This window comes from Dasypus novemcinctus, chromosome 2, assembly GCF_030445035.2.
Source record: "Dasypus novemcinctus isolate mDasNov1 chromosome 2, mDasNov1.1.hap2, whole genome shotgun sequence".
Lineage (NCBI taxonomy): Eukaryota > Metazoa > Chordata > Mammalia > Cingulata > Dasypodidae > Dasypus > Dasypus novemcinctus.
In genome coordinates, this window is record NC_080674.1 from 82,595,206 (window position 1) to 82,608,028 (window position 12,823).

Genomic DNA, 12,823 nt, shown 5'->3' on the forward strand with positions numbered 1-12,823 from the left:
CACTAGTTCTTGCCATCTACCTCACTGAAAATCACTGGCCCTGTCTTTAATCAAGTGAAGAAATCTGGGACTTCACATGACTCATTGCCTGTTCTGAGATGCTGCAATGAAGGGGAACAGGGGATCTCCAAAGGGAAAGTGACGGCTGCGGGCGGGCCTAGTGAAGGCTGCGCATTTCTTTGAGCCCCTGAGCCCCACTGGGCTTCAGCCTCTGCTTGTGAGCTTTCCACTTTTTTCCTCTTCTGCCCTTTGTGCACTGATGGCTGTGGACTCTGAGTGGCCAGCCGAGGATTGCTTGGACTGCCGAGTGAATCTTCCACCCAGTTCAGTTGTCTACCTGGAGATGGGTTGGGAAACAGCCAAATGGGATGTTTCAAAGAAGCTTAAAGGCAGAGGATTTCAGGATGGCAAGAAGAGTTCACCACCTGTATTTCACCTATTACTTTTTAACTGACTTCTGATATTCAGATTTAATGACATAAGCAATGCTCTTTCCCCATCCTGAATATACTGCAGGACTTTTGACTTCATTTCCCTGAGGAAAAAATGATTGAACCAAAGAGAAAGGGAATCCACAGAGTGAAACAGACCATTATTACCTTCTCCACAATTTATTCTGACCTTCCTAAATTTTAATGGCATACCCGAATTTTGTGTAGCCCTGCCTTGTGTGTATGTGTGTCTAGATAGATAGATGATGGATGGATGGATGGATGGATGGATGGATGGATGGATGGATGGATACCCAACTCTTATAAAATGCAGTGGAAAGCCCACACATAACAGCTTGTTTACCAACACTGAAAATATTCAGTGAGTGAAGAGAACGCCTTGTCCTGGGATTTGTTCCCATGATCCTGCTTTGTGTGTAGGTCTGATGCCCGTCTTCACAAAGACGACACTGACATTTGCTTCAGTAAAACCCTCAACTCCTGCAAAGTGCCCCAGATTCGTTATGCCAGCGTGGAGCGCCTCTTGGAGCGGCTGACAGACTTGCGGTTTCTTAGTATCGATTTCCTCAACACTTTTCTGCACACCTATCGAATTTTCACTACCGCGGCTGTGGTGCTGGCGAAGCTCTCGGACATCTACAAGAGGCCTCTCACCTCCATCCCCGTCAGGTACACACAGGATTTGCCTGTGGTTGAATGTCCTTTTGTCACGCACAGGAGCAGCCCTGCTCAGCAAAGCTGCTTCTGGGGTATCGCTTTGCCTTTGGACTCAGCGTGGCCTCAAGTGTGAGATGGTAAGTTGAGATCACAGATAGCTCCCAGGTAAGAAGCTGAGAAGCTTGAAGTCTCCAAGTGGACTTTGATTATTTGGAAGCTAGCTCTGTTGTTTCAGACTTTTCCTTTTTTTTGACAACTTATTAGACCAGTGCTTTTCATATTTTAACATTCATAAAATCACGTGGGGGGTCTTCCTAAATCCTAGGCTCCGATTCTTTAGGTCTGGAGTGGAACCTGAGTACTGCATTTCTACAACCTTCTAGGAGATGCTACCACTGCTGGTCTTCTGGCCCCAGTTTAGTAGCAAGGGATTAGACAATGCCTTGGGTCCTTTTGGCAAGAGTGTGGTATTCATGTAGCCTTTAGACTGAGGAAAATCCAGCAGTAGAAATGCAGTGATATTGTGGCCTTCAAATGTAAGGAGCGTGTTCTTGAATGACATCAGGGAAATCATCTTCACTTGGCCTCATTCTCTTAATATGTTTTTCTCTCCCTCTTAGGTCCTTGGAATTGTTTTTTGCTACCAGCCAGAACAACAGAGGCGAACACTTGGTGGATGGAAAATCCCCACGTCTGTGTCGCAAATTTTCTTCCCCACCGCCACTGGCCGTGTCCCGAACGTCCTCCCCCGTGAGGGCCAGAAAGCTGTCCTTGACTTCTCCCTTGAACTCAAGAATGGGAGTGCTGGACCTGAGCACTTCCTCGGCGTCCAGCAGCCCTACCACCGCCCACAGCCCTGCGGCGTCCCCACCACCCCACTCCGGTAAAGTGCCCTTGGATCTCAGCAGAGGCCTTTCTTCTCCAGAACAAAGCCCCGGATCTGTGGACGAGAATGTGGATAACCCTCGCGTGGACCTGTGTAACAAGCTAAAACGAAGTATTCAAAGAGGTATTATCCAGCTGCCACTCCCCACGCTTACTGGCCACTTGCTTCCCCACCACTCCTAGGGAACCCTAGTTCACTTTTTAAATAACTTTCCTACTTCTGCATAGAAAGTAGAATAAATGCAATGGCTAGTTAAAAGAGAAAATTCCTGTAATTCTTCTAGCCCTTGTAGAACAAAGAGCAAGGCTAGCCTCAGTTCTGTACTGAAGAATAGCAGATTTGAGTGGTGTTACTGGAAGTTTCTTCTTAGAACTCAGGCCCAGAGCCACCTTCTCCTCCCATGTCTGCCTTAAGCATCTCTACTGCTTCCAGCCTTCCTGCTACTGAGGATGACCTTGCCCAGAAGGATTAGGATGGCTTCGGTGGTTTAGTTACCAAGGCAACACTCTCTATTGCCACAGAGATATAAGGGAAAACTCATTTAATCCTGTTGTGCAATTCCAGGTTAGTGTTGATTCTCTCTACCACAGCCAGAGTGGCTTTTAAGAATGTAGATCAGCTTATGTGGTCTCCCGCTTAAGTTCCTAGAATCACACTTAGAATAACGTACACTCTTCCTTGCAAAGGACTTGGATCCTGTCTCCCTCTTCAGCTCTGTTCCTGCCACGCGGGCTCATCCACTGGGTTCCAGTCATGCTGCCTTTCTGTTTCTCGGAAATATCATGGTCATCTGTGCCTCAGGGCCTTTGAACTTGTTCTTCCCTCTGCCTTGATTCATTCCCTAGCTGAGCTCATGAGATCCACGATCTTGTCTATCTGTTCACCTCTTGACCAATGCCTTGGCCAATGTCTGGCAGGTAGTAAATATTTGTTAAGTGAGTGAATCAAGTAAAACACCCAGTGAACTAATCAAGGGTCCTTTAGCACATCATTTTTCTCAGCTCAATACAATGTTTGGTTGGAAGAGATAATCCCTGTTGCTTTTAAAATCTACTGGGTCTGTGATGGAAAAAAAAAAGTTTTATAGTCAAATTAGCAACACCTGTTTTTGTTTTTGTTTTTGTTTTTAAACTGTGTTGAGAACATAATCAAAATTGGGCAATGATTCAGACAGTTGTCCAGGTTTCAGGAGGGTCACCCAGATGAAAGTATAAATCCTTGCTTTTCTACCTCCTTGAAGTTTTCATGTACTTTTTAGCTCAGATCATTTAAATAAGCTTCCTCAGTAAAGGCCTTAATGGAATTTTAACTGGAGTCATTGTCATCATCAAAAGTAGCACACTATTTAATGAGAAAGTCTTAAAATTGACAAGTTAGCAACTATGGAGGAGGAAAGAGGGAAGATAATTAAAAAGTCTTTAGAACAACAAGCTTCAGCAGAATCATAATAGATTCTTTTCTGGAATAATGAGGCATGCACAAGCTGACAAGTGCATCTGGGGTTCGATCCAATACCAGTGTTTGGGAACTTCTGTGAAAGGAAAGATTTAGAGGTACATTTCTCTCCTTCCTTCAAGGGCAGGGTGAAGGAAGTTCTTTCCTTCCCCTTATTGGAGTGTGGTAAATAGGAGAGGAGATGTATGGAGATAAGCCTGGATTTGCAAATTATTTTGAGTTTGGAGGGATTTAGAAATGGGCTTTTTAGTGTCAGACATCTGTGGCTCTGAGGTTTTGGCTTGATTGTTCCTGGGCCTGGGAAGGGAGCATCATCATGTCTAGTCAGGAGTCACTGAATGATCATCTTGGTGCAGGGAACCTGCTCAGGGCTACAGAGGCCATAAAGGTAAATAAGATGGTGTCCTCATCCCTTATAGTCTTGTCATGCTGATAAGATAGTCACAGCAGAAGCAGAATGGTAAGTGCAAAAGGACTCTGGTACAAGAGGTCCAGACAGAGTGCTCTGGAAGGTGGAAAGCCGGGGAACTCATATCAGTTTGAGCAGAATTGGAAACTGTCATTTGGCATGGGCTGAAAAAAATGGGTAAGTGAGCTGGAGGGAGGAGATGGGGGACTTCTGGGCAATAAGAACATAAGAGCAAAGGGCTAGAGGTAACCCCCAGGGTCAAAGTCATTTTCAAGAGGAGGAAACACCATTATTTCTGAAGGGATAGCCTTTGCCCAGTTTTGAAGCCATAGGCAGTCCCATAGAACAGAAGTTGTTACTAGTCTTCTAAAGGCTTGCTAGCATAGGATAAACTTTTTTAAAAAAACTTGCTTCAGAATCTCTCTCCTTTTTTGTAATTTCCAAGAGATTGCATTTTAATTTGTCTAATGCTTAGTAGTATGAGTTATTTTTTTTCTTTAATAGAAAAGCAAAAGCAAATCTATTCCTTTCTGTAGATTTTCTAAATATATGGCCTACCTCTAGAGGTCCCCAGTCAAGCTGCCCACTGCCTACTTAATTACTTCTTCCACTTTAACGTGCTGTTCAAGGGGTGTTCTACATGGTTCACTAAGTTCCCTAGTTTTGGGTCTTCGTAGCCCAAGTCCAGAGTGTATAGTGATGGCTAAGTAATATCCAGTGCCATGCCATAAAACCTGCTCGGGCTACTGTGTAGGACCAAGGTGTGGTTGCTGTGGTAGAAATCGGTAGTTTTGTCCTGGAGCAATAAGCTGGAAAAAGATTAGATTCAAAGAGATCAAGATAAAGAAGCAGGGACTGGATCGAGCTCCCAGGGAGGGACACTGATGAAGCCTGCGAAGACCTGTCAGTGCAGATGCTGGACAGAGGAGGGAATATTGTGGTCACCGCTAGAGGCAGGTGGTGAGGCTTGTCCTATGACAGCAGCTCTTGTGGCCTGGGGCCATCAAGTGGAGAAGGCCTGTGCATAAAGGTGTGGCGAAACGTTACTTTCTCTTTCACGTTACAGAATTAACTGAAGTTGATGACAGTGTTTCTCTGTCTCTCACTGAATTGCCCAAAATAAATGATTTGGAGTTAGATTTTCAAGGGCCAGTGTTTTACTTTCCTTGGCTGCTCAAGCAAATACCATGCAATAGGGCTGATTTAAAGAATGGGAATTTAATGGTTTATGGTTTTGAGGCTAGGAAAAAGTCCAAATTAAGGCAACTCAAGGTGATGCTTTCCTCCTAAAGACCAGCATTCTGGCACTGGCTGCTGTTGGTGACCCTTGGTCCTGAGCTCCTCTGTTGCATGGTAGTGCATTGGTGGCCTCTCCCTTCTCTACCAGACTCTGTTGGCCTTCAGTTCTTGCTTCCTTTGGCTTTCTTCTGTCAGACTGATTTTCATTCCACTTATAAAGGACTCCATAATAAGACTGAGACCCATCTTGTTGAGGTGGGCTACACCTTGACTGAAGTAAACTCATCGAAAGGTCCTACTTACAATGGGTTCATACCCACAGGAATGGATTAAGGTTAAGAATATGTTTTTCTGGGATACATACAGCTCCAACCCACCATAGCTAGTTTTTATATATGGCTCATGGTTAGGAATGCCATTTTGCAGTTCCAGATCATTTTTAACTGTAGAACCGCTCCTATTCTGGGTGATGGAGAAATTCCAAGATCATATCCAGGTGGGGCCCAAGACACTTGATGAAGCCCAGTAGAGCCAACCTTGACTCCGGAGGTGTCAATTTCTCTGCTCCCCACTCTTCCTAGTCACATCTACCTGTGAATATGCCCCCCCATGTCTCACTTTTACCATGAACCTCTGTGATCCTTCTCTTAGTCCTTCGTACTCAGCCACTTCTCTATATTTTTATTTCTTTTCCCTTTCTGTAGCTGTCTTTTAATTTCTTTTAATGTTTTTATTTCCCATGTTATTCTTTTTTTCCCCACCCCCTCCTCCACCACCCTGCTTGCTGTTTTTGTTGTCTATGCCCATTCACTGTGTGATCTTCTGTATCTATTTCTCTTTTTTGTCTTCCTTTCTTGTTTTCTCCTCTGGCATTCACTGGGATTCAGTCCTGGGGACCTCTGATGTGGAGAAAGGTTCCCGGTCCCTTGCGCCACCTCAGTTCCTGGTTTCTGTTGCATCCTGCCTTCACTCTCCCTTTAGTCTCTCTTTTTGTTGTGTCATCATCTTGCTGTGCAAGCACTGGCTCCCTGCGTGTGCCTGGCTTGCCATGTGGGCACACGTGGAACCTGGGTCCTCCCATATGGTAGACAGAAGCCCAATCACTTGAGCCACATCGGCTTCTCTCATGTTATTCTTAAAAGTATTCCAGGTGGTAGTTCAAAGAGACATATTGAACAACTGGATAAAAATAAAATAGATGAGAAAAATCAGGCCAAGGATAAAAAAGAAGAAAAATTGTGAGGCCAAGGATATGGTTAGTAAGCAAAGGAATACTGTGTGGTACTCTGCAGTTCCTGGAGTCACCCTGACTTTGGTTCTTAGCTTCCCAGCAGACAGAATAATGACAAGAATGCAATCCACTGCAACATACTCTGAAAGCTAACAATAGATCATTGGTTCAGGCACATCTTTTTTTGCTATTGAGACTCAAGAACAATATAGCCTGTGGATCCTTGGAAAGGAAACAATGAGTAGAAAGCTTAGAATTAAGATGGGGATAGAGAGCTCTTTGGCTTTTTTTCTGAGTAGGTATAACAAAAGAATCATAGACAATCTTTTAGGTGTGTTGGTATAAGGCCAGTATTGGTCATGGAGTAGTCTTAGAAAAGTCATGAATGAAACACTACTTCAGCATCAGTTTGAAAACTGTGTGTGTGTGTATGTGTGTGTTAGGTCTCTAGAAACAAAGCGTGTCACTTTATTAACCTTGCTGGCTAGTCTTGAAAATTGCAATTGGCAAAGAAAAGGGGGATGCTGATTTCCCTTTAGTTTGAAAGATGTTTGTGTGTACTTTGCATAATGTTAACACTTAAAACAGTTGGCAAACTTGGGTAAGATTCCTGTGCCAAGAGTTTATACGTTTTCTGCTTTCACTTCAGGATAAAACCCCACACAATCTCATTGCATAATACCAGCTTTACCCATTAGATCTATTCTAAGGCCAGTGGTTTCCCTCACTGCAGTTCAGCTAATCAGATTCAGAGCATGTTATCTGAAAAATGCAAGTGACCTTTGTCCAATGTTTTTGTCATTTAAATGATAATGCCCGCCTTGCAAAATCTTCTGGCAATAGAACCTCAAATGAAGTGAAAGGAAAGAAGAGAAATAGAAAAGAGCCTGCAAAATAATTGAGACTGAACGTCTTAGGGGAAAATATTGCAATTTAATTCCCCCACACCCAGTCCCCAAATCTGGACCAGGCTCACCCAACCTTCACTAGTGCCGCCCCCCCCCACACACACACACTTTTTTTTAAAGCAGCCGTCCTCACCTTCTTCTACTCCGGATGCTTTTAAAAAAACACAAGTCTCAGCCTGACTCAGATACATCCAGATTGACCCAAGGATGGGTTCTCAATGAAAATCAAACCAGTGGCAAAAAAAAGACGTGGACCAAAGGGAGGCTCCAATCCATGTCCAGTCCATGTTCACTTAGACCAGGGCTGTGCAATTTACCTCAAGCTTTGCTGCACAGTCCATATTACTAGTGTCTGTTTCTGTGTTCTTAGTTTGAAAACTACCTGCCTGTGGGCTGTGATCCTGATTCTAGCATTTGTTGGAGCCCACATCTGCCCACTTGTCCTGCAGGCAAAGCTGTTTGTCTAGAACTTGACTGAAAATGAATCGCCAGGAGGAAATGCTTCCCTCCCCCCCCACCTTGGGGCGTGATTTCTTCTCTCGGCAGGTGCCTGTTAGCTTAACGTATTATTCCTTCTTTCCTATTCTTCCAGTGGGCATTCTGGTTCCGCATATCTCTACGGCTGGAAAGTTTTTTTGGTTGTTAATTGCTGACTGATGATTTCTCATTTACCTCAGATGAATGAATGGTTGAATCAAATCAAGAGCATGTGTTTGATATTCTGCTTGCTCTTTGCAGAGCAGATGCCTTCCATTGCTGAGGGAGCTATTTAGAAAATAATAAAACTAACAGCTAAGCACTGATTTTTGGTCTGTGTCTTGAATCATTGCCAACTTTACTGTAATTATGTCATTCAAGAAATGATTCTAACCACTTTCCTTCCCTGGCCCCTTTGTGTTTCAAAAGAGTGGAATGGTGGCCTCATTTCTAAGGCAGTAAATCACATGCAAGTGTGAAAATGTCTTATATAAAGTCACTGAGGATTTTGTAAAGTTTGTTGAGTGAAATCTTAAGAGGAATAGCAAAGGAATCAGTTGTGAGTAGTTCTTCTGACAGGGGAGTACAAAATTAGCAGAGGTAACACTAAGATTTTATCAGTGAGAATTTATGAAAAAGCCTGAAGAAATTTCTGAAACTTTAGTGTTTTTCTTTGAAAGGGCATAGACAAAGTTGCAGTTTTACCTCATTAATAATCTGATTGGAGGGGTTTGAAAATGTCATCAGTAATAGCCTAATTGTTACCTTGGAAAGATGTGTCTTTTATTCTTGGGATGTGGGTTGCAGCAGGGAGGCCCAAATGATCTTAAATCCTACTAACGGTTCATTGTAAAAATTTCCATTGCTTCCTGCTCATCTGTAGCTCTAGGTCAGGGCTATCCGGTAGGATTTCCTGGGGCGATGGAAATGCTCTATTTCTGCACTGTCCAATACTGTAGCCACTAACCACATATGGCTTCTGAGCACTTAAAGTGTGCCTAGTGCAACTGAGGAGCTGAACTTTGAATTTAACTTTAGTTAATTAAATGTACATGGCCACATTTGACTGGTGCTGCCATTTTGGACAAAACAGCTCTAGATCCCTAGGAGCCTCCAGAGTGTTTCGGAGTGGGTGGGTGCGGAGCACATTAATAGATTCAAACTTTGGTTGGCTTAGGGGAGCAACCCAAGCAAAGAACTAGGGAAGTCCCTATTTTGATATCAGCCTGAATTATAATCTGGAAAAGGCTGCCTTTCTCCACTTCAGGAGGGCAGAAACATTCCGGAAGGTGGGGGGTCCCACTGCGTACCCCCTGTTCTCCTTAACGACTTTGGCTATCTTGGACAGGAAGGGCTGGGCAGGGTCAGCCAGGGTCAGCAGGGTCAGTAAGATAAGAATTCAAGATTTAGATTTAGTGCTGTTAGCATTCTGCTGGGAGGGATGGCTTGATTTCATATTAAAGCCCGTGGGGGGTGTGGGGAACGGGGTCTTTGGGAATCTCTTGTATTTTTTCATGTAACATTTTGTGTGATCTATGTATCTTTTTAAAAAAAGAAAAAAATGATTAAAATTTTTTTTTTTAATTAAACAATTTTTTTTTAAAAGTATAAGATGGGGAGCAGATATAGCTCAGTGTTTGAATTCCTGCTTCCCATGTATGAGGTCCTGATTCCAATTCCTGGTACCTTCTAAAAAAATTTTTTTTTAAATGTAGGCTAACAAGAAATGCTTATTACCCGTAATAAAGTTCTGTGTTTCCATGCATGATAGTAGCAGAAGCTCTTGGGTTCATTGCCTGATTATTAAAATTCATGATGTTTTAAAGCAGCAGTCCTAGAGTCTGTACCAGTGGACCGCGCAGGACAGGAGAGCTCCCCAGCGGTGGACGCCACAGAACTTTCACCCTGCAGGTCCCCCTCAACCCCTCGGCACCTCCGCTATCGCCAGCCTGGAGGTGAGCGATCAGAAAGCGTCTCAGAAATAGCAGAGTGAAAAAGGATTTCTAGCATTTGCATATATCCTTTGCCTCACTGTTTTCACTCCCAAAATATTTTTTTAGTTTCAGTTATGAAAATTGGAAGTGAATAATGTTGTTATAGGCATAATGGAGAAAATATGATTAGAGAATATGTCATCAATACAACCAGTATTTTCAGTTTGTTGCTTTGCACTTTGTGCAGATAATATGAATTGAGGCACGTGCTTAGATGATTGCTAGTGGAAGACTTTGAAGGCCAGTTTTATCAAAATGTTCCTGAACTCTGTACTGTATCATGAATCCCAGTGTCATCTTTATTAAATAGGTTCATTTGGGAATATCCCCAGTAGGGGGACGTTATTGATCACATTATTTCATCTAAAACCAGGTCCAGTTGCACTATTGCCTAGTGGATGGAACTGGGATATTTTTTTCTCTTAATACTTAGAAAAATTGTAAAGTATTACCCTATAAGTTGTTTTAGAACATATCAAACTCCTTCTAATTGGAGGCATATCATCAGAGCAAAAGCTAGAAATCTTTTCTCTCCACATTTTCCCCATTGCCCAAATAAATATATCCAAACAGTTGTCTTTGAAATATTCCTTTTTTTCCTTTAAGCCAGTTATTTCAAGTCAGAAGGGAGGATCATACATTTATAAAATCAGATTCACTCCATATAACCCAAGTAAGATATAAAGGCCTTTTTTTGACTCCCATACTCATGCTTCAAGTGGGGCACTTTAGCACAAGATGATATCAAGTAGAGTGCATGGCTCCAAATGCTCGTTCATTTGTGGCCTTAGCCACTTGTTGGAAGCAACTGTCATTTCCATCAGCTCTGATAGCAACTAGCCTGGGTCAGGCTGTCATCAGAGGATTTGCCTTGGTGGACATTAGCCCTTAGGGATTGGACTGATTTCAGACTCATCCTGCCATTCAGGTGGTTCTGATAAATGGAAGTGGCAAGCTAGATTTTCTTGTCTTGTCACAGGATGACTGTGGAATTAGTCAAACCTCTGCACTATTCTTATAGCCTTGACTGGTCCAGACTTTTGCAACTTCCTTGACCACTGCCATATAGGGTAGATCTTGCATTCATTATAGCCTGAAAGAGTTTGGGAACAGAGTCCATGGAAGTGTTCATTGCTATTCACTTTGTTACTTTTACTAGCACTCTGATTTGTCTTTTAAAACAAATTTCATATATTTATATTCATATAAAAAGTCTTTAATTTATATAAGGATTATTTGGAAATCTCATCCTGTTTATAGATTAGCTAAACACTTTGTTTTCTTCCCTGGTATGACTAAATCATAGAGTCATAGGAACACAGGAAGGAGGCTGAAATCACTGATTGTACGAAGAGTCCAAATGGGGATGGCATCACACATTATCTCACAGTCTAGCTGAAAACTGACCTGTTTATCTATCTTCTTGCCACCTTGCTCCAAAGATGTTTTAAGGGTACTGCTTAAGGAGTCGGTAGAGCTCTGAGTCACGCTCTGGCACGTTGAGCAGCTCTTTGCTCCCCCCTTATGTATTTTAAGCATGGCTGTTTATAATTTAGGGGCAAACAAGTAAAAACCCTTCAGGTGAATCACAGTGGACTGCTTTCACTAAATGCCAGAGTCAGAAAAACAGTGAGGTTGGCATCAGCATTATCAAATGCTGAGTGTGAAATACAGTCCTGAGGAGTGAAAGTGATGCTCATTGCATCTTTTTGATTTTAGAAGGGCCACATTTTGCCTCCCACCACTTTAGAGGTGTTTTGAGAAGGAAATTCTGTTGGTAATCTGATATATCTTTTAAAAAAATCTTTAATGTGCTGTAATTCACATACTATAAAATGCATCCTTTAAAATAATATTCAGTGGTTTTTAGTATATTCACAAGGCTGTGCAACCATTACCATTTCCTAATTCCTCAAAAATTCATCACTTCAAAAAGAAACCCATTAGGAGTCACTCCCCATTCCTCTCTTTTCTCAGATTCTGGCAGGGTCCACTAATCTACTTTCTGTCTCTTAACGATCTGTTATTCTGAATATTTCATATAAATGGAATCATATAATATCTGGCCTTTTATGTATACTTTTTTCACTTAGCATAATGTTTTCAAGGACTACCCATGGTGTAGTATGTATCTGTACTTCATTTCTTTTTATGGCTGAATAATATTCCATTGTTTGTATATACTGCATTTGGCTTATCTACTCATCATTTAATGGACATATGGGTTTTTCCAATATACAGTTTTGCGTGAACATAATATGTTTTCCATTCTCTTGGATATATACCTAGAGTGGAATTACTCTACTTGTTATTTGCCTGTTAACAAGGACAGTACCCGGCATTTGGTCCTACCAATTCACTACAACAATGAAGATGAAAATATTCATTATATGATATCTGCCCACCTCACCGTGCTGTTTCCTTTCTTTTTAAATAACCAGGACAGACTGCCGACAATACACACTGCTCTGTTTCTCCTGCTTCTGCTTTTGCAATCGCCACAGCTGCAGCAGGGCATGGGAGTCCACCAGGTGAGTTGAGGGGAGCAGCTACGGGCAGATGCATGGAAATGTATGTTCAAGCTGTGGTCCTGCCCGCTACAGGCTTCATGATGCACTGGGCAGATGGTCAAAATGCAAATGTTCAGCTTCTGCTCTGAGTCAGTTGTCCAGGGCGAGACTGTCTTTTAAATGAGATGATTCCACACAGGTGCTCTGTACGTTACACTTTTGAGAAATTTTTATCAGGGAAGGATGTGTCCTTTCTCCTGTGGGATTCTGTAGTGTTCTTTAACCATTTTAGCCAAATTACTGAGAACACATTTTTCATTTTAATTATGTACAATACTAAAAGTGTATGCACAGTGGGAGGAAGGGCCAGGGGCAGGGCCGAGGGAGGGGGAATTCTTGCTTTAGTTTACGCAGCATGAATTTCCAGTGGCTCCATAATTCTTTTTTGAGTTGCTGTCAGTTAATTTTCAGGGTAAGGAAGAAGTACTTCATGTAAAAGCACGGTATTTTAATAGTTGAAAATTGTGTTTGTTATCTTTGTCCTCTTCTCTCACCTGCAAGGAGGACCCTATGTTCAAATAAATCTGTAAGTGGTTTAAGCAGCC

At 42.4% G+C, this 12,823-nt stretch overlaps 1 protein-coding gene across 3 annotated transcripts in view; it reads left to right on the forward strand.

Annotated features, from left to right (window-relative positions):
- RASGRF2 (Ras protein specific guanine nucleotide releasing factor 2) overlaps positions 1–12,823 on the forward strand; it is a 287,125-nt gene that overhangs the window by 149,431 nt on the left and 124,871 nt on the right. The window contains exons 14-17 of one of the 3 annotated variants that reach the window (XM_004455898.5): positions 873–1,121; positions 1,730–2,118; positions 9,541–9,669; positions 12,150–12,239. In XM_004455898.5, the coding sequence (XP_004455955.2) occupies positions 873–1,121; positions 1,730–2,118; positions 9,541–9,669; positions 12,150–12,239 (857 nt within the window). The remainder of the gene's footprint in view (positions 1–872; positions 1,122–1,729; positions 2,119–9,540; positions 9,670–12,149; positions 12,240–12,823) is intronic. The other 2 variants (XM_004455899.4, XM_004455900.5) reach the window with 2 other exon arrangements.